We start from the raw sequence: 21,796 nt of genomic DNA on the forward strand, positions 1-21,796 counted from the left end.
CCGCATGTAAACACATGATGGCCCCTTGCTCCGCACAAGACAATCCAGGCCCAGTCCCTGAAAATTGTTACTCTCCTAGAATCTTCCACAAAAAATGCAATCATGAGGAATGAACCTTTGCTCAGTCCAGGAGCTGCTTGTAAAGAAAAACACATCATGTAAGTTGTACAAACATATGCATGTAAACATTGTTCACTAGCACAAAATTAGTCACTTTGAAGGTCAAGAATAATTTAAAGTGTCTTTTGAAATGTTTTAATAGAGTTATTCTAAACAGAGATGATACAATAGTAAACACTGTAAATTTCATCAATATATTTTGCCTGTGTCTATTTCTATCCAAAAGTAAAAATCCCAAGATAAATCGGGGGAATCAAAGCCTAGACTCAAATTGTATCATAAGCAGCATATTGCTTGTCCTTTTGGGCTAACAAAATCTGCAGTGTCCACAGGTGCAGCTATTTTAGGGAATCTTTTCTAAGAGATAGTTCTTAGCCAATTCAAATGTTATCTTCATGAAAAGGAATAAAAAAGCTAAGTGAGGTAAAAACAAAACAAAACATAAGCAAGCAACAAACAAAAACTAGGTGAAGTGTTCTAAGGAATCATTTCAAATTCTAATTGAGGCAGGGCAAATGGATAGGACTGCTGGGGCAAAGAGTAGTTCTGAAAAGGCCGTGGACAAACAAAATTTTGAGCTATGATCTGCGTATCAAATATGTAAACTAAAATGAAACTTTTCCATTTTCTCCTTAAGTTCTAATTTTGTTATGGTTTGGAAAAGACATTAAACCTTTGTGTTGAATCAATAGCTAAGGACTAGTATGGAACGTGAAACAGGATATAGATGATGATGATAATAGGAGTGATGATGATGATGGTGATGGTGATGATAATGCTGATGATGGTGATGGTGATGATGAAGATGATGATGATGATAATGCTGATGATGGTGATGAGGAGGAGGAGGATGGTGATGGTGATGAAACATAGTTTATTTCTTCTAAAATCCTATCATCATATCCAGCTGACATTTGAAAATTTTGTCAGCAAGAGATGTGAATTTTCTATCATTACTTATCTTTTAATTACATTGAAAGTCGCTTCAGAATGTAGTTTTTTTCTTTTCTTTTTTCTTTTTTTTACCTCTCTATAGTTTCCAGGGCCACCATGCACCCTAATCAGTGCATAGACTCAATGAATGGGGCAGGTTAGTTGATCGGTGGATGGGTTGACTGGGACTGCCACTGCTCGCTAGAGGATGGGGTGGTCTGATCTCCCCATCAAAGGGACTGAAGTGCTGCTCTGTGCGTTGGGGGCTTCATCCATTGACAAAACTGACCTGGAAAAATCCATAAACATGAACAGTACATGATCAAAGCCTGCTGTAATAAATTCCAACCAAATCAAAGCTCTCACCATTTCTTCCTGAAAATCAGAGTCTGACAGTGAGTTAGGACTTCTACTTTTTAATGGAAAATGGGAACTTTAATCCTTTTGTGAGAAGTGGTTAGTAGAGAGAAGAAGGAACCCCAAATAACTAGAAAAGAGGAAAATATAGCAGTTACCTTCTTAGTCTGGGGGATTTCGTTATTGTCAATCAGTCTTCACGGTTCTTTCCAACCTGTTCAGTTTCAACTCTTCAGCAAATATAGAGGACGCTCCTTCCCTGCAGGAACCATTATCACCTTCACGCTGTGGAGCCCGCCCACTGGGCTGGGAAATCTTTGTGTTGTGTGTACAAATGCAACAAACGAAGTGGTGAAAGTAGTGATTTCTGAATAATTCAAGCAAACAATTTATATTTCCCTCAATTACCTGAATTCAAACAGTATTTGCCTTCTGTGCATATGGGGGTGCACAAGTGTGTGTGCGCGCACCTGTGTGCGTGCTCATGTGTCACATCTTGCTAACTATTTTCTAGCGATGTTCCTATATGATACGATCTGAAAAACCCAATTGGTTAACTCAAAACATTGAAAACTTGTTAGTGACTGTTCAACTAATTTTTTAGGACTGATTTAAACTGGTCTAAAATTTGGTTTTTATGTGAGCAGAGTAATAAGAGATTTAAGGTGTTTCATAGACAGCATTAAAAACCAAAACATCATTTAACTGAGGACATTTTGAAAAAAAAGTAGGAAATATTCTCCCTTTTGACCTTAATAGAACTAGACTAGGCTTATATCCTGGCATTGCTAACTTGTTATCAGAAGAAATTTTAAAAGGAAGAGTAGAAATGTCCTATCTCTAGTCTGCAGAACTGTCAGACATTAAAAAAAAAGGCAAGTTTTTATTCTTCCAGAGATATGAATGGCTGAGTTGTTATCCAATTATCTCAACACATACATGTTTTCTCCCTATAATGATAGAAATCTATTTTTATAGTAAAAAGTAAGTCAACAAAGAATACAAGAAGGGGTCTGTCATTTAGCCTGAATTGTTATTTTTTGTTTTTTTGGATGTGATTATACAATGTGGAAGTACTGCTAAACTGTGTGGACCTGAATGTTTCCTACAAGTAAATTTGAGAAAAAACTATGAACAGATTACACACTTCCTCAGTTTTGGGCAATTTGAAGGGGGCCCAACAGGAAATTGTGAATTTCACATTTACAATGTATTTACTATCTGGTTCTTTCCCCCTTGTTTCCAGACACCTTTCTGAATATTTTAAAATTGATAGTCTTCTGAAGCCCAAGACTGATAGTAAACATTTCAATGTATATTTACATCCAATTATGTTTATCCCAAGTCATTCACAAATTTTTTTTATAGAAATTGAAGATGAAATTTCATATGCATATAGTTTATAAACTCAGAAAAAGCACTCAGACAGTTGCAAGATAATGGAGAGAATTCAAAATGTTTTGTGTCTTGAGAGCATTGATCGGACATATATAAGCATATATAAGTAAAATGGTTGGAGATCAGTTATAATTTTTCAAGTCTGCAAAGGAAATCACAGAAAGTTTTCAGTTACTGGCAGCCAAGATAAAAATGATCAAGGAAGAAGAGGTTTGGTTTGGCTTGTTTTCTAGCCCTTTAGGTAAAGAGTGCCAGTTGCTTCCCAGCTGTGGCAAGTATTCGTCAGTGCAAAATGTGGTTATCAATTACCCCCTTTTGCTTTCAGAGTGTGATATTTTGCAGAGCAGCAAAACATATGCCTAAATACTTTTATAGCAACAAGCTATGGCCAGGTAAAATGACTCGGTGTGAAGGTTCTAGGTGGACACTCACATCCTGTCACAAGCACTATGTCGCTGACTTTTAGATTGGCCCCAGTTTCCCATGTGTAGCCTGGAAATGCTTTGCTATCAAGGACAAGCATTTCCTCAATTGAAGAATCCATAAAAACTTTGTCCTTAACTAATTTGATATAAAATTAAGGATAAGACTGTTTGGCATGGAAAGAAATGAAATTCTGTCTTCATCAATTCATAAAAGATAAATAAAACCTAGCATGAAATATAGCTGATCACAGGAAATGGAAAACATACAAGATGTGTATTATTTGAGCTTTATGTGTTGTTTTAAGGCATATGTTGGTTAAATTTGGGGCAGTATTGGCTGGGTCCAGAGTAAATTATAGTAACATCATCCTTCTAGGTCCAGTATCTGAGTCTCTGTTCTGGTCGGTGGTGGTGAGACTTTGCAGAAACTGAAACTTTCTAGGCTATGAAGAGGCCTTTCCCTCTAATTCCATTAAGGTGAAATGCCTTTTCTTCTCTCTCTCTTTCCACCTTGATGCAGCTTAAAAGAGAGATAGTCACAGTTGTACGTATGATCCACAGTGGTCAGAAATTTGGAATCCTTGCCAAAATGCAGAACTGTCATATCCTCAATTTAAAGTTATTTCTGAAAGTGAGGAACACAGTAGCACCTTTGGAATGCAGGTCACTCAGACAACTTCCCCACAGCTGCCACACAATCACCAAAAGTATTTCCTAATTCTACATGCAAAGTAAGCTGGGCAGAGCTATTAGGGTGCAGGGTCTGTGTGGAACAGTCTCACACAGTGTGCCCCACACATATGCCTACTAACCAAACATACTGGCAAAAGAGAGTCCTTCGATTAAAGAGTGATGCATTTCCCTCACACTCTCTCGGTGCTCCTCCCCTTCAGTCCTCCAAAAAGTAAACTCAGACATACTTAACAAGCCCCTGAGCTCTGCACTTGTGTGAGGTGCACAGGACTCTCCTCTATTGTGGGCTGAAAAGGCTCATCTCATGAGCTGATCGATAAAGAGAAGATGAATAGGTAAGCCTGCAGAGAAACAGGCATTGGCATGCTCTTGGGGATGCTTTAGTTTCATTTAGTCAGACCCCATGGTGGGGAGATTGCTCTAGGTGCAGGAATCTATTTTATGCTCTAGGAGTGAACATCTATTAGACTCTGTTGAGTGAAGGTTCTCCTTCATGGAAAGGGAGCCATGAACTAGTGTGTTTAGGTCAGCAGGACAACTGAGGTTGAAGAGAAGAGAAAGGTTGGATTCAGAAAACAGGTTATAGCTATATACATCCTATATATATAATTTCATGAGAGTTGTCAAGGACACCCAAATATTTAGTGGCTTTGAAACAAGAGGCATCAGTAAAAAAATTTTAAGGTAAAATTGGACCAAATCTATGTTATAAAAATGTTTTTAGGTTATTTTCCTCCCAAGAAGAATTTCACTAAAAAATTCAGTTCCCTCCAGAACTTCTTTTAAGACATAACATGTTGACATTCTTCATATTCTTAGAAATTATAAATTCATGAAGTTGGAAATTGTGTTTGAAGATGACCGACCTTGGGCCGCCTTCCCTGGGTGCTCAGTGCTCTGGTGCGATGTGGTGGGATTCCTTTGGTCAGGGTGCCTCCAGACTGACTCCGCCAAGCCCGGGAAGTGGTTTATGCATGAGAGACAAAACAAGGCTGCTACTAGGTGAAATTCTCCTTTAAGCCAATAGGTTCGACCTGTTTCGCCACAAATATTTATCATTATTTTATTTTTAAAACTGAATTTGCTAAACAGAAGCCAATTGGCTTGTGGCCTATGTAGCAACCATCAAATCAAAAGCAAGGAGTTGACAGGAAGAAAAGCAATGGGCTTGAATGTCTCACACTATATAGACTCAGTCCTTGAAAACTGGGTGATCGTGTATCAATATGTTTGCATACACTTGATTAGTAATGATGCTCATAAAAATAAACAGACTCATCTGATTTCAACTTTTTGGCCTATTCCATTCCCATCTCCATCTGTGTCTGGTCTGCATCCAGTAAATTGTGTAAAATCAGCACTTTTATATACTATCTCTGTGTAATGTTTTACCTTTTTTCTGAGTAATAATAATATGTACAATAGATAATTAAAATAAAATTTTATGGTTTCCAGTAAAATTAATTCAATTTTTTGGTTGAGAAAGATGAGCAGCACAGAGATTCTGGTACCAAAATTTTAGTACCAAAATTTTAATAATGCCAAAGCATTATTAACCAATTAGTAGGACTTTTTTTTTTCCTATCAATGGTGGGAAGCTTCTGAAGAGTCTTGTGAAGTACACACTGGCATCCAGTTATAACAAAGAACTAACATCAAGAAGCAAGTTGGTTTTGTGTTATAAAAATATCAAAAGAGTAATAATTTCAGGGAATTTTTTTCTTTGGGATTTTGCTATGTATTCATATTTCAAAGTATAAAATAATTTTTGTTCATCAAAATATATCATGATATGATAGCCATTACCCATTTTTTTTGCATCTAAAGTTGATTTGACTTGAAAGTTAATAGTCACTAAGAAATTTTAAAACTCTATCTACATTTCTTTCACACTCTGGAAAATATTTTCAAGACAAAGGCTTGTGAATGCTCTATACCTTTCTTTGCAAGATGAGGATAACCATTGAACCCATAATAATATAACATACTTTGGGGTTGCACCTTGGTCGAGTAAAACACAACTCTTAAGGTAAAATGTTGAACTCAAGCTGAACTAGTCCAAGAACCCAATGTTCAAATGCTACCGACTTCCAGCAGTTTGGAATAAAGTAATAACCTCCTGATATTCAGAGATAACCAACAGTGTTGACTTCACCAACGCAAGAATTTTGAAAATCATAGTTTTTCCTCAACTGGAAACTTGTGGATGATGCATATACATCCTCTGGAGCCTAGGGTGAGGTCATCAGATAAAGGAATGCTAGCTAACGACCGTGGTGCCACAGCAAAAGAGGCCACAGCGAGAGGAAACTGAATCTAAACTGCAGTTCACGCTTGAACTCAGGCTGCCCAGGACCCCGGGGCTGAGGTCAGTATGAAAGAGTCTGGGACACTGCACACCTGGGCAATGACTCTGCACACACGGGCACTGGTGCTGCCAAGGGCTGCAAAGGAAGATACAGAAGGGGTCTGGGCCTGAGAGAGCTTCTCAGATATTTGCTTGCATGTTTTATAGATTTCTTTGCAAGGAAAATGGGCAGCTGCTTCCAATATCCAAAAACCACTCATAAACATCACCAAGTTACAGATTCAGTAAGGGATTAGCAAGAATATCACTTTAAAACTCAATTAACTTGTGTGTTTGTGTGTGCGCGCACGTGTGAGTGTGAAATACATGATAGAAATATTTGCCACGTACTCCTGCGCTGCTCAAAGCTAATATAACTTCAGATAAACTTAACAGTGTCCTTCCTTGCTACTCCAATTGGTCACTACTGGTCTTGGGAGGGCAGAAGGTAAAGAGGGGAACCCTTAGCTTTTCACTCATCAGGAACAACATTTAGAGATACAGATATCCGACCCAATAGACCAAGTTGAAGAGCAGGAATGATGTAGGGAAAAAGACCCGGGAATACGAGTCCAGCTCCAAGATGTCTATGTGAATACGCCCTTTTCTCCATGATCCTGATTTGCATTCTTCATAGCAGCAGAAGAAGCTTTGACAGTCTTTGCCGTCCAGACACTCATAGGCACAGGTATCCTCAAATTCCTGCCAGTACACGGAATTGTTTAAAGTGATCATCGCAGGTGGTGGTGGCCTCATGTCGAGGAGAGAATAGTTCTGCAGGCGACAAGAACAACACAACAATCATCTTGAAATGCAGTAAGAATAGCCCGAGGTGGATCAAATAATAGGCATACCCTAAGTCTGTCCACAAGATAAAGAGGACAACTCCACACCCTTCCTCCACACTTCCCTGTACTGAAGAGTAACGGCTGGGTCAATCTTTACAAATATAACGCAAGAAAACGTACAGTGCAGTTTTCAAAACTTATAGTTCTCAGATTATTGGTGAGGGAGACTGAAGCATATTTTCAAATGTGTATTAAGCATTTCAAGTCCCTGTTCTGCCTACTTTTCTGTTGATTTGGAGTAAATATGTTTATATTATCCCTTAAATGTTAACAGTACATATATTGAAGTGTGGAGAGAGAAAGTTGGTATTTTTTTCTAATTAGCAAATAGTAAAAAGAATAGAAATGATGAGAGAATCTTCTTGTTCCATGTAATTCAGGTGAAAAAAAGAGCTTTCAGCGTGTGGCAGCCAGCTGACACTTGTCATTCTCAAGAGGCGTAACCAACCATGTGTACGATCAGAATGTTTTATTTTCTATTTACCAAGCTCTCCTCTTGAGGTGGAAGAGTCAGTGTTGGGTAGATAAAGGAGAGAGGACAACTCATGTTCACTCATATGAGAGGAATCATTCTTAACCCTGAGAAGGGGCTTCAAATAGACTTATCAATTTTTCAGGGAGTAGTTGAGCTCTCCCAAATAACTATGAACTATGCACTAAATTAAAGTCTGTTATGAGGATAAATTTCTGAGTTTGACGGAATAATGTAAGAGAACTAAAAATTGCAGTTGCCTTTCTGCTTTAGTCATATTTGGGCTGGTTGAACTCAGTCGTATTTGAGGCATGCCAGCGGAAGTGGTCGGAGGCGGAAAGGAAGGGAGAGGTGGTCACAGAAGCCCAGTTCTTAGCTGGTTGGCTGGCTAGCTCCTTTGCCCAGGGTTGGCACAGTGCTGGGAGAGAGGCCTTTCAGAATTCATTAGAAAGCATCATGAGTACCTTTTACATTTTTACCAAAAACTATTCTTACAAGGAAACATGGCACCCCTTCTCCTTCTACTTCTGGATGTTAGTTTGATTGAATATGTTCATAGCTATGTTAAAAAGCAGACAGCAGACCCCAAATGGAGTCACCTGTGCCAAGCCCCGCATCTAGCAAACCAAGATTTAATACCTAGCCTAATTGCAGTTTCAGCTTCCCAGGAATGTGACCTTTAACCAGTCAACACGGAATTACCTGGTCAGCACTAGTGAGATAATCTGCCCATTAGGCCCCTCCGTTCCCCTTAGGATGGAAACCTTGCTTGAAACAATGCATTCTTTGCTAATAATTTCCTTTGTCCCACCCCTCTCTGACTTTAAAAACCTTCCCTTTTCTGTAGCTCTTTGGAGCTCCTTTCTATTTGCTAGATGGCATGCTGTCTGATTTGTGAGTCATTGAATAAAGCCAATTTGATCTTTAAAATTTACTCAGCTGAATTTTGTTTTTTTACAGATTTGGTGGTTTTTAACAGCTTTGGGGACAATGAGAAACACAGGTGTGGTACCCACACCCGCTTTTTGAGTTCACTGTCTTTCTCGCTGTTTCCGAGGGCTGTGGGTAAGTTCCCTCAGTTCAGAGCTCCGCTCTTCGTGTTGAGCTCCCGATCTAATTGGCTTTCCAGTCCGGGGCTTAGCGGAGCAGGTCAGCTTGAGCTGGCAGATGGTTCCATCCAGAACCTGAGTCCCTAGTCCTTGGTTCAGTACACAATTCTCCACTTGTTTGGAATCTCTTTCCCCAGTTTCAGTCCGCAGTCCCCATTTACTGGGGGCTGTTGGTTTAATCCTTTCCCTCGTCTCAGTCCACAGTCCCTCTTCACTGGGATTTGCTAGTTTAGTCCACGCTGGGAATTGCTTGTGGGGCACACGGGCTTCTCTTGGCTAGTGCGCAGTAATGTCTTTTAGTTACTGCTAGTGTGTTAAGGTGCATATGTTTGTCCTGTTTTGTGCAGATAAAGGCTATTGCTGATGAGGATCTCAGAGGCCAAAAAGAAAAAAAGCCCACACAAAAAAATTGGTGGGCACAGGTGAAACATTTAAAGGCTGTTAGAGCACTCACTACCTAATTCAAAGACTCTCGTGTTAGGATAAATTGGTCATGGAATGGATTAGATTGACACTAGGTTACCTGCCAACCTCAAGAAAATTTCCGTGCAACAAAGTACACTGTAAAACACCACACAATCCCCAACTGAGTGACACATCTCTTTTAGGTATTAGTTCAGCTCCAAGAAGCCTAAGGCCTTGGCTAATGGGATCCTTAAACACTAAAGAGTCAAGTGCACCACCTTCTGGCACACCTGCTTATTTTATGTTTAAAAACTGTGGTCCCAGAAGGTATAAATATTTACAAAAATGGCAAAATTGTACTAAAAACAGCATAGAACTACAATGGTCATTATGGGGAACATTCCAATTAGACAAGATCATTCATTTAAGAAATGCACTTGAAAGTAAGAATTTCTGAATTAAATGAACAGAATGGGATATCTATTTTAATTGGTATGCATGAGCTTCCAAAAGGCTTCAAGATTCCAAAATAGCTTCATTAAAAGACTTGTTACAGAAGGCTAATGAAAAATTAAAGACACAAGAGGTACCTAAAACAGAAGACAGTAAGACTGACGTGACTTCTACTGCTCCCCTGTCCTTCTTTAGTACTCACGCTCCACTAATTTTCTGTCTGAACTGCCTTTCCACTCTGAAGAGATTATTAAACAGCTATCTTTTAAAATAAAACCACGCAGTTTGCAGGCGATCCTCCTCAAATATCTTTCACTCCTTGGTCAAAGACTGAACTAAGGGCCATAGTTAAAGAATTTCCTAAACCCATGGAAGATCCCCAAAAGTTTTCTGAAGAGTTTAGAATCCCTATCAGGACCTATGACCCTGGGCTGCCAGATCTTTATCAGCTTGTGCATATGCTGATAGGACCTGGGGAAGCCCAAAAATGAATGCGAGAAACAGAATGGTATAACCCCGAGGATGATATTCGAGATCCTCAATCTCCAACATGGTCTTCTTATGGATCAGAAAAAGCTTGCAATATAGCAACTGATCTTTTTTTTTTTTTTTTTGAGGAAGATCAGCCCTGAGCTAATATCCATGCCAATCCTTCTCTTTTTGCTGAGGAAGATCGGCCCTGAGCTAACATCTATTGCCGATCCTCCTCCTTTTCTTCCCTTTTTCTCCCCAAAGCCCCAGTAGATAGTTGTATGTCATAGTTGCACATCCTTCTAGTTGCTATATGTGGGACGCCGCCTCAGCATGGCTGGACAAGCGGTGCGTCGGTGCGTGCCCGGGATCCAAACCTGGGCAGCAGGTAGCGGAGCGCGCGCACTCAACCACTAAGCCAGGGGGCCGGCCCATAGCAACTGATCTTTTAAAAGCCATTCCTAGAGTCTTCCCTGCCTACACTGATTGGTCTATTATTCAAACATGCAAACAGAAGAACGATGAATCCATGGCAGATTTTAAAGCCCGTTTGGAAACACTCTTCCTATGGCATTCCAGATTCCATAAAATAAATGAGGTCACCTAACCTGCTTTAGCTGCCCTATTTGTAAATGAATTATCGCTTGAGATAGTGGGTTGATGGAAGGGGCAGAAAACAGGATGAGAGGCACTGGCCTCACTAAACTCGTGACCATAGCTGACCACTTCGAAAAGACTTTAGACCAAAATCATAAACAAAGGTCTGCCAAACGAATGGACTTACAGCTACAAAGCCAGAGACCTAAAATAACACCTGGGCCTCCCACATCACACCCCCCCAGGGGTCCATCTTCAAAGGCTGGCCCGGGGGTTGATGTCTCATTTGTAATCAATTGGGACACAAAAAAATTGTCCTCAAAATTCCTCAACATTCAGTGGAATGCCCCCAAGGGAAGGCCCCCCCATATGGGCTCCTCCCCACACTGACAAGGCTCCATGGGACCCTCCAGTAAACTGCTACCAGTAATCCCCTTAAACAGCCAAGGGGAAACTAAAATGCAAATTAGCGGGAAACTCTGACAAATTCTGGTAGATAACAGCGCTACATTTTCTACTCTAAACCCCACTCTCATAGGACAACAAATCCGTCAGAGTGAAAAAAAAGTTTCCATTGTGGGGGTATCTAATAAAGTTCAGATAAAATTTCTTTCTCAACCAGTACAAATGACTTTGAGACTTTTTATTGAAAAAATCACTTTTTGCCATGCGATACAGCCCCAGTCAATCTATTAGGTAGACATCTCCTTTCTAAATTAAAAGGGCTAATACGTTTTGCCTCCAATGGAGACCTCACCTTAGAATTCCTGACCAAACTCAACCTGATCTTTTATGTTCCCTACAATCTGTCCTTGACATAGAAGAGAAAGAATTACAACAAAGGGTCTCTAATTTAACTGACATGCCCAAAAATCTGTGGGCTACTTCTAATGCTGACATTGGGAGAATAAAAATTGCAGAGAATAAAAATTAAAATAGACATAAGTAAACCCCTTTTCAAACTGCCTTAGTATCCATTAAGGCCTAAGATCATACAAGGCCTCACATCAATAGTAGAAGACATAATTGCCTAGGGGCTGATCATTCCCTGTACCATCCCCAGTAACACGCCGATCTTACCAGTCTGGAAACCTAATGGGAGGAGATTTTTCCAGGACTGGAGAGCCATTAACAAGGTAGTTATTCCTTGTTTCCCAGTTGTTCCAAACCCAAACACCATTTTGTCACAAGTTCCATCTGACTTCAAACAGTTCCCTGTTGTAAACCTTTGTTCAGCCTTTTTCACATCCCTGTAGACCCCAACAGCCAATATCTACTTGCCTTAACTTGGACCAATCAACAATATACCTGGACAGTCATGCCTCAAGAATTCAGTGAGGCCCCTTCTTATGTCTCCCAAGTATTCCACCAAGATTTAAGCACCCTCCAGTTCCCCAGGAAGTTGACTCTTGTACAATAGGTAGATGACTTCTTGCTATGCTCAGTTACCAAAGAGGTGTCAATAAAAGATTTCATTTATTTTCTACAACAAATAAAGAACATAAAGTTTCTAAGGAGAAATTACAGTTATCTTTGGACACTGTTTATTACCTAGGTCATAATCTAAGTGCTGAAGGAATCCAGTGATCTCTGAAAAGGATTAAGATAATCCAAGAATTTCCTAGGGCCACAAGTAAGGGACAGCTTATGGATTCCTAGGCCTGGCTGGCTATCGCAGACTATGGGTTTATAATTTTTCTCTGTTGTATTCCTGTAAGTTAGCATAAGTGAGGCCACCTTGTTACACTAAATGGCCCCAGCCCCTCCTCTGTGTGACTACTCGCTGCTCTGCATGTACTCCAAAAAATTCTCACGCTCTGCTGATTTATGGCCTCCGCTTACGTATGTACTCTCCAATAGCTTGATAAATTAAAACTTTGTTCTATGAGTTTCTCTCCAGGAACAGGCTGACCACAGGCGGGGAACACACCTACAAGGTATCCATCACAGCTGACAGAAGAATGGAACAATGTGATGCCTGGTGCCCGCCACGCCTGGAGACCAACACCTCTGAACCCCCTCCTTACTGCCCATTTTCCCTATATAACTGCCTCAAGATTCTATAATCTTTGAAGATGTTTTTTTGAGACATTAGTCTACCGTCTTCCCGGTTAGGCTGGCGAATCAAATTAAAACTTTGTTTCTGGATCCCTAACTCGTGACTGATTGGCTCTGATCACGGTGAGCAGAGCGAGCCCATTGCTTGGTATCATTCCTATCTCTATGAACTTACTAAAATTTCATTCCCTGAGCCCTTTCCTTGGAAAGATAAACATGAGCAGGCCTGTATAAGCGAAAAACAAGTACTGCAAGAATCGCCTGCCCCAGAGCTACCTAACTGTTCAAAATCTTTTACTTTATTTGTGCATGGAAGAGATAACCAAGCCCTAGGAATGCTCACAAAAGAACATGGTAATATACATAGACCTGTTGCCTATTATAGCATACAACTTGATTGAGTTGCTCGTGCCTATCCCTGCTGTCTTAAGGCTATAGCCACAGCTGCAAAGTTAGTTGAAGCCTCCCTGGATTTAACCCTAGGAAATGACATTTATTTGCAAACTCGAAATGCTGTCCAAAGTCGTCCTAACTCTGAATTGACTCAGCATTTCTCTGCAAGCAGACTAACCTCCTATCAGATCCTTCTGCTCTCACCACTTAACCTGCATCTTAAACATTGTAACATTCTTAATCCCATTAAATTTCTGCTCCTGCCTGATGAAGGCAAGCCCCATGACTGTAAAGTAATAACGTCTCTTTCATGACACCACTCCCTGATTTACAAGATGCTCCTTTGGCTAATCCTGATCTAATTTTTTTTTATTGATGGGTCAAAAATTAAAAAGGGAATTTCCAAGCTGGTTATGTTGTTACTACCCAATATGAGCTACTTGAGAAGGGAAATCTCCCACAAGCCAAATCAGCCCAACAAGTAGAGCTCCATGCCCTTAACTGAGCATGCCAGTTATCAAAGAGCAAATTGTTAATATTTATACTAAAAACCAATATGCCTTTGGGGTCGCCCATGATTTTGGGATGCTGTGGAAACAAAGGGATTTTCTTATTCCACTGGGACCCCAATCAAAAATGGACAACAAGGGGGCCGGCCTGGTGGAGCAGGCGGTAAAGTGCGCATGCTCCGCTGCGGCGGGCTGGGTTCGCCACTTCGGATACCGGGCACGCACTGACTCACCACTTGTCAAGCCATGCTGTGGCAGCGTCCCATATAAAGTAGAGGAAGATGGGCACGGTTGTTAGCCCAGGGCCAGTCTTCCTCAGCAAAAAAAAGAGGAGGATTGGCAGATGTTAGCTCAGGGCTGATCTTCCTCACAAAAAAAAAAAATGGACAACAAGTAAGCAATATTTTTACTGCTATTCTCTTACCTTCTGAAATTTCTGTCATCAAAATTGAGGCTCACACTAAAAGGACTGAATCTGAGTATCAGGAAAATGCCCTCACTGACTTTCATGCAAAGGCAGCAAGAGAATCTGTAAAGGGTGTGGCACGTGTGAGCGAAGTCCATTCTGCTTCTGCAAAAAATGACCCCTTGTTGCCAGACTTTTGTCATCCTGATGTTCTTGTGACATGGTAACAGTTTGCTCCCAAATCAGAGAAAACAAGATGAGCAAACAATGGTTGTAAATTCATTAAATAGTCAGGGCTATGAGAAACCTAAGATGGCCACTTGGTTCTTCCCAGCTCCCTGGCGAACCCCATTTTTTAGTTTTTACATTCCTTCACCCATTATGGTACATTTAAGACGATTCAAATTATAAATAAACATTGGTGAGTAGACATCTATAAAACTGCAAAAGCAGTTTACCCTCAATGTCTGACCTGCCAGGTCCATAATCCTGGAAAAATGATTTTTGTTCCCAGAGGCCTCAAACCTCTTCCCTGTCTACCCTTTGAACACCTGCAACTGGACTTCATTCAATTGCCACCTAGTATGGGTTATCACTATGTTCTTGTTATTGTACATATGTTGTCTGGATGGGTTGAAGCCTTCCCCTGCTGCAAGGCTGATACCCTTATAGTGGCAAAGAAACTGTTAGAAAATATGTTTCCCACCTGGGGAATACCTTTCATAATTTCCAGTGATGGAGGCACCCACTTCACTGGGAAAATCATACAAGCCTTAATAAAAGCCTTGTAAACCTCCTGAAATTATCACTGTCTCTATCACCCTCAATCATCAGGCAAGGTCCAGAGAACTAATGAGATCCTCAAACTTAAAAGCTCTAAACTTGCTGAAACTACTGGACTCCCTTGGCCTAAGGTGTTGCCTCTGGCCTTGCTGACTATTCGCAGAACTCTCTTTGGGAAACATAAACTCTCTCCACATGAGATAGTCACCAGTAGACCAATGTCCATCACAATACAACTTTCTGCAGATTGTCATGTTAGTATGACCAGCTACTGTAAATATTTAATGTCTTATGCTAAAGCCTATCATCAATAGGTTAAAGAAGCTTCCCAGACTCCAATTCAAAGGATCCTGTTGGTCATTGTCTGGAGCCTCGTGACTGGGTATTCTGGAAATGTCATCAGAGAAAAACAGCCTTTAAGCACCATTGGAAAGGACCTTATCAAGTGTTCCTGACCACTGACACTGCTGCAAAACTAGAAGGCATGGAGCCTTGGGTACACATCTCACAGCTTAGGAAGCCGCCACCTGACATATGAACCTGTGCAGATGCTGGAGACCTCCCAATCAAACTGATGAGGAAGAGAAGTAGCTGACATTGGCGTAGTCTGCTTCCATCCAAGACTCTGGATCAAGACTCCATACTTTAACTAACATGAAACTTTTTCTTCTTTTCTGTCTTTCCTTTACTTTGGCACTGGCCTGGAAAGATAATGCCATCATCCGTATCTCCCAGGCCATTGCTAAGAGGACAACCTTTCTGACTGCTGGATTTGTCATCAAAGTTTCCAATCTATCCTTGATGCTAGAGACCCCTGGTCCTCCTTATGATCAATTTCTCTTCTATTCTCAATGTCACTGCAAACTACCATCAACCTCCCCTAAAAGTCTCTTACTGAGTTCAACTTTGACAGCCAGAACCACCTGTGCCTTGTTTTTACATTTCTCCAATTATAACTGTATGTGCCTAATTAAACACAAATACCTATGCAAATCTTAGTACACTTGGACCCCCACGCTCCCATGATTATCTACATCAGTTCTGCCCCCAACTAACTACAAGATCTCTTTATTTTTGGTTAGGAGATTAACTTCCTGAATGCACTGAAAACCTAACTGACCCCTGGCTTCAATGGGTAAACCCAGCAATCCCTGCAAATGGATCTATTAACCATACCACCTTAGTGGAAGTGGTTTTTGCCAGACAGGTCTTGTCTTTGTCTGTGGTGGTTATCATTCTCCTTGGGCCTAGATAGCTGGTGTGTAGCTGGACAATGCCTCTTAGGTTACCTAACTGTGCCCCTAACTTTCCACAAATGATCTAAGATACCTCTTTGATTGACTCCCCTGGATTTACATCGACTTAGAAAGGAATTGCCAGGAGGCCTTCACGACTTGGGATTCACTTCTTTTGGCAGGGCCATACTTCCCTGGTTAGGGTAATTGTAAATGAGAACATGATCAGGAACTTCTCCTTAACTCTTGAAAGTATTGCAGAATATACTGCTAAAGCAGTGGTTGCCTAACAAATCTCCTTAGACTCTCGGCCAAAGTTGTTCTTGGTAATAGGCTAGCCCTTGATTATCTTTTACCTGAACATAGAGGCATCTGTGCTGTGGCCAGCACCATCTGCTGCACCTGGATTAACACGTCTGGGGAAGTTAAAACTCAGTTACATAAGATCCCTTATCAAGCCACTTGTCTTAAAAAGGTGACTCCTTCAACGAGGTCTTTCTTTGACGTAATGATTTTGATTGGTTTGGGTCTTGGAGACATTGGCTCTGATGTGCACTCCAAACATTGGAAATTATCCTGCTTATTATAATCATAATAATCCCTCTGGTGCATTGTATCCTCTCAAAAGTCTTAAATGCATGTTTGCAGCTGCTAACTACCAAGCAAATGATCTCTCTAAGAATAGAACATCAGAAAAGGAACAAAGAGAATGACCAACTTAAAAATTGTGAACTGAAGTTATGGCATGTGAATATCATAGAAATTAAGCAAAAATCATCATGACCTGTGAATACCAAACAAAGGATTAACAAAAGCTGTGACAACTTCAGAGCAGTAGCTGGGAGTGGCACTAATACCTTAAATTTTGATCATATCTCTCAGTTAGGCTGAAAGTCTGATCAAAATGGGGAATTATGAAAAAGCAGACAGCAGGCCCAAAATGGAGTCACTTGTGCCAAGCCCATATCTAGCAAACCAAGACTTAATACCTAACCTAACTGCAATTTCAGCTTCCCAGGAACGTGACCTTTAACCAGTCAACACTCAATTACCTGGTCAGCACTAGTGAGATAATCCACCCGACAGGCCCTTCCGTTCCCCTTAGGAAGGCAACCTTGCCTGAAACACTGCATTCTTTGTTAATAATTTTCTTTTTTCTGCTCCCTGTCTTCCTTTAAAAGCTTTTCAATTTCTGTAGCTCTTTGGAGCTCCTTTCTATTTGCTAGATGGGATGCTGCCCAATTCATGAATCATTGAATAAAGCCATTTGATCTTTATGTTTACCCAGTTGGATTTTGTTTTTTGACAGCTGTGTGGAGTCATAAACCAGAGAGAAGCAGGTAGAGGAGCAGAGCCCTCAAAGTCACTACTGGTAACCTTTTGGGTCATCCTTTTAAATGGAAAGTGTCTGTATGTGAGGACCCACCTAAAGCGAGATGTCCTGGACCATGTGTTCGCTAAACATTTCCTCCTCTAACATGCCAATGGCCAGTCAGGGGCATCATGGTACAGCCATCTACCTTCCTCCACAGTTCTGGGCAATGGGCAAAAATGAAAGTCTTGATAGCCCAATAGCTCTAATGTGGACACATCTCTTTTAGGTTAATGGTTCTTAAACCTGAGTGGGTATAAAAATCACCAGAGAGGTTTGATGAAAAAAGCAGATTCCTGCCTCTCATGCAGTGCACTTGAGGAATCTGAATCTTTTTGACAAGCCCTAACTGGAGAAATCTACCTTTATTACTCAATAATTGCATGTGTGTTTTAACAGTGTTCAAGCAGATATTCATCTGTTCATTTCTTCAATCCTTTATACCTGTGTAGTGCCACCACACAGAGGAGAAGACTGGCCATTACAGGCAGGTAGACCCAAAGGCAGATGCACATTCAAGATGGGCATCAGAAGGCTCTGCAGGGATGGGGATGGTTCACTAGAGATCTAAAGGGTGGCTTGAGGAGGCCACAGGCAAAGAAGCAGCAAGATTTCTGGGGGCAAGAGAAACCTCCATTTCACTTCTTCATTTAGGGAACTAAACACCCATGATCATTGAAACACATATAAACCTGATCCAATAATTAAGAGAGCTCTATTTATGTCTTTATAGCTCACTGTTTCGAAATGAAACTAACTCCATTTTACAATATTGAAATAAAACTTAGGATGTTAAGAGCTCTAAACAGCCATTCACTGTATTGCTTAAGTTCTTCTTTAAATGCATTCCTCTCCTTTGTCATGCAAATTTCAAACTGTGCCTAAAAGTGAGATGTTAATTAATGAGTCTCCAAAGTCATCTTCAGCCAAGCTGACTCACTTCTGCTTTGCCTGTGTGTATAATGCAGCCCCATGACCTCCCTGAAACTTCTGTGCCTGGGTGGCAGGCATTACTGCATGTGCAAGGTGGATTAGCCTTGCTTTGTTTGGGTTAGGAAACTGAGGCACAGGTGTTCGCACAACTTGCCCAAAGCCTCCACATGTGATCCTTAGCAGAGCCTGGCTCCTGCCCTCCTTGGTCCAAGGCTGCTCATTTCTGCTTCTCCTTCTTGGAGATAGTGGCCCCTTAACTAGCCCAACACTGTGGATCTTTCAGAATAGAGTTGAAGACATTGACAATTATCATCCAGCCTTTGAACAACTCTGTTTCTTTGAACTCTTGTTGAAGATCTCTGATTGTGTCTTCTCACCTTGCCTGGCACCCTTTCTGTTGTGAATTGTTTTTCTCTGTATTTTCTCCAAGGTCATTACTTTAAAAAAAATTTCTTCTAGTTTTGTGGAAATTTCTTTTTCTCTCTTTGTTAAAAGATTCTTTCTTTCTTTTGGCAGTATCATTTCTACCCCAAAAGTGTCAATATTTCTTCCTCAGCTCCCAGCCCCCTGGCTCTGTGTGCTAATGTGCTCTCCAGGTCTCAGGCTATTCTTTCTGACTTGTCTCTGTTATTCTGCACCCCCATCCCCCACCCCTTCCCATTACTTTTCAGTCTGTTGCTATTTGGAAGGATTTGCCTGCAAAATCTGTGTGTTCCCTGTGGCTTCCCACAGCTGTAAAAGTGCATTGACCACTTGCTTTCTGTCAGAACTGCACTGATACACACTTGCAGAGTATAGAATAACCATGCAAACAGCTATCTAATTTAGCTCCTTATGAAAATGGACTAAAATGCACTAAATATAAGGTGCTGACTAGCAGTTAGAAAACCACCTATGGTGTATGGGCAGGCATAAAATACTCTGTGTAATTAGTTAATTGATATGTATAAAGGAATACAAGTAAGGACTATATAAATAAGTTATATGATAAAAGAGGTAGTTCACATCAGCGATTTAAAGACATATTTCTCAAATTTTTAAGTAAAGTTAGATTCTAACCTCAAGCTGTGTACTGAAAGTTCGGATGCATTAATAATTAAATGTAACAGTTTTTAAAAAATAAGTGTCAAACCTTGGTCAATATTTATAGGGCTTAATTTCTCCATACTTCAGTTTCCTTATCAGTAGAATGCCTGTTGCAAGGGTAAAATGATTTAATACACAAAAGCACTTAGAACATAGTGTGCAACAGAGTAAGTGCTTAAAAGAAATTGAGGGGGAGTTAGGTCATTAGGTAGAGAGGACTTTCCCAAATGCAAGCAGCAAAGACCACAAAAGGAAAGGCTGATAGATTGGACAACAGGAGACTTGAAACAATGCATGTGGAAAAAAGCACAAGAAATGACATTGACAATGTTGCCAATGAAAGCTGGAATAAAAACTATACAACAAAAACTGGATTAATAGCGCTAATATATTCTGTGTGACTATATAAATTTTATGTTGTATAACATGCAATATACATAATATATAACACAAAAAACTGTCAGATTGCTACTTTAAAAAAGTTAGAAGACATAAAAATAAAAGTTATGTATATAAAAAACTTTTATAAAAGTTAAAAGACATCAAAAGTAATTCACAAAAACAGAAATACAAATCAAAAGTAAACAAGTGAAAAATATTAAACTTGATCAATAATCAAAGAAATGTCAATGGGAACAGTTTTCAGGAGCCATTGTCTGTTTGGCTATCAAACCCAATGCAGGGAGAATTCTGAGAGGTGACTTTGTCACCTAGTAGGTGCCTTGAGAAACTCAAAGGTGGGTTTGGAAGCAATTAACTGTTTTTGCAAGTTGTTTCTTTTCCTTTTGTATGTTAAGGAGATGTAACCATCAACCATCCTGAAACTGACCAAGCCTCAGGCACAAGAGCTAAGCCCATGACCTTTGCCTTATTTTTAATGCAAAGATCTCTCCAGCAGGAGCTTAGGCCTCATTATGTGGGAAGCATGTTCTCCAACTGAGCCTGTGCAAGCGAATACCCACCTCTCCATTTGGAATATTCATTCCTCAACCAAAATAAAAGTTCCTGCTTCCCTTTGTTTGGGGATGCCATGACTTTGGAAATGATTCCTCATGGCCTCCTATTTGCTGCAAATACACTTTACTTTGTGAGACAACTTCAACTGGTATAGAGTCTTGTTTAACTCACCAGGAGGCGAGCCCACTTGCTGTGGTAACAAGTTCCCACACTGCTAACGGAGCTGGTGGAATATGATTTGGCAAAGATCATGCAAGTCCTCTGACCCAGACATTCTGCTTCTAGGAATATATATTAAGTAGCTATAGGTGAATACAAAACTGTAGTGATAAGAATATGTATAAAAGTGAAAATGTGTGGATTATCCTAGTGTCCAGACAAGATTGTCTGTGTGTCAATCTTGAATGTATGATGCAATCATTAAAATGATCCTACAAAATAATATTTATGACACAGAAACTTATTCATAACATATTTTTGAGTTACAAAACAGAAATACGTAAGCTATACACTCATACCTGGGTAGAAGGATTATAACTAATTTTTCCTTTATTTTCCAAATTTTCTAAGTTGGATATTTAAAAAATGTAAACACATTTTTGAAGGGATTATGTGCATTACTCATTGTTATTCAACACATGCATAATAAACAATAACATATCTTTCACTCTTAGTTTAGTAAGAGTTCTCAGAAATATTTGCACATTGGAATGCTATACATACGGAGGGAGCTTGTAGGCTTATTCGCTCATGAATCCATCTTGAGGAATCTGGATGTAATAACTACAAGAAAAGAAAAAAAAAAAAATTAGAAAATTGCTATTCAAATCTGCATCACCGACCCCTTAATCAACAAAAATCTTTAAGGTATGATTACATCAATCCATGTCACCAGTAGGTGAAACTGAAGAGGTACTTGAGGGTCACATTCATATCTTCAGAATACCTGTCTTGTTCCTTTCAAGTTTTGTTGAATTAGTTATTTATATCGTGTTGTATAAGATCCTTAGGAATAAGCATCATTTATCTCAAACTATCCTCCCACTACGTTCGCAGAAAATCTTTGCTACTGCAACTCACCGATGTTTTCTTCTTGGTGGTTGTTGGTTTTCTACAACTTGAATAATAGTTGAGGGTAGCATACTCCATCAGAGCAGCAAAGACAAACAAGAAGCACACAGTCACGAAGAGGTCCATGGCAGTCACATAGGACACACGGGGCAGGGACTTCCTGGCTATGGTGCTGAGTGTGGTCATGGTCAGCACTGTGGTGATGCCTGCATGGGAAACAGGTACCGAGTTGTAAAAGGAGCCACACAGAATCCCCCCACTCCAACACAATGTCTTATTTTTACATGACTCTTTCTTGACATTGCATAAATGTAATAATACTTTTAATTTTAATGTCTATACAATTTTGTAAGCAACGTTTCCAT

At 40.2% G+C, this 21,796-nt stretch overlaps 1 protein-coding gene across 1 annotated transcript in view; it reads right to left on the reverse strand.

Moving 5' to 3' along the window:
- Positions 1 to 232: 232 nt before the first annotated feature.
- GABRG3 (gamma-aminobutyric acid type A receptor subunit gamma3) overlaps positions 233 to 21,796 on the reverse strand; it is a 643,128-nt gene continuing 621,564 nt past the window's right edge. The window contains exons 8-10 of the mRNA XM_014781006.2: positions 21,441 to 21,637; positions 21,084 to 21,143; positions 233 to 7,047 (exon numbers count right to left, since the gene is read on the reverse strand). Of these exons, the coding sequence (XP_014636492.2) occupies positions 6,766 to 7,047; positions 21,084 to 21,143; positions 21,441 to 21,637 (539 nt within the window). The 3' untranslated portion in view covers positions 233 to 6,765. The remainder of the gene's footprint in view (positions 7,048 to 21,083; positions 21,144 to 21,440; positions 21,638 to 21,796) is intronic.

The sequence above is a fragment of the Ceratotherium simum genome, chromosome 3, assembly GCF_057802395.1.
Source record: "Ceratotherium simum simum isolate JZ-2026a chromosome 3, ASM5780239v1, whole genome shotgun sequence".
Taxonomy (NCBI): domain Eukaryota; kingdom Metazoa; phylum Chordata; class Mammalia; order Perissodactyla; family Rhinocerotidae; genus Ceratotherium; species Ceratotherium simum.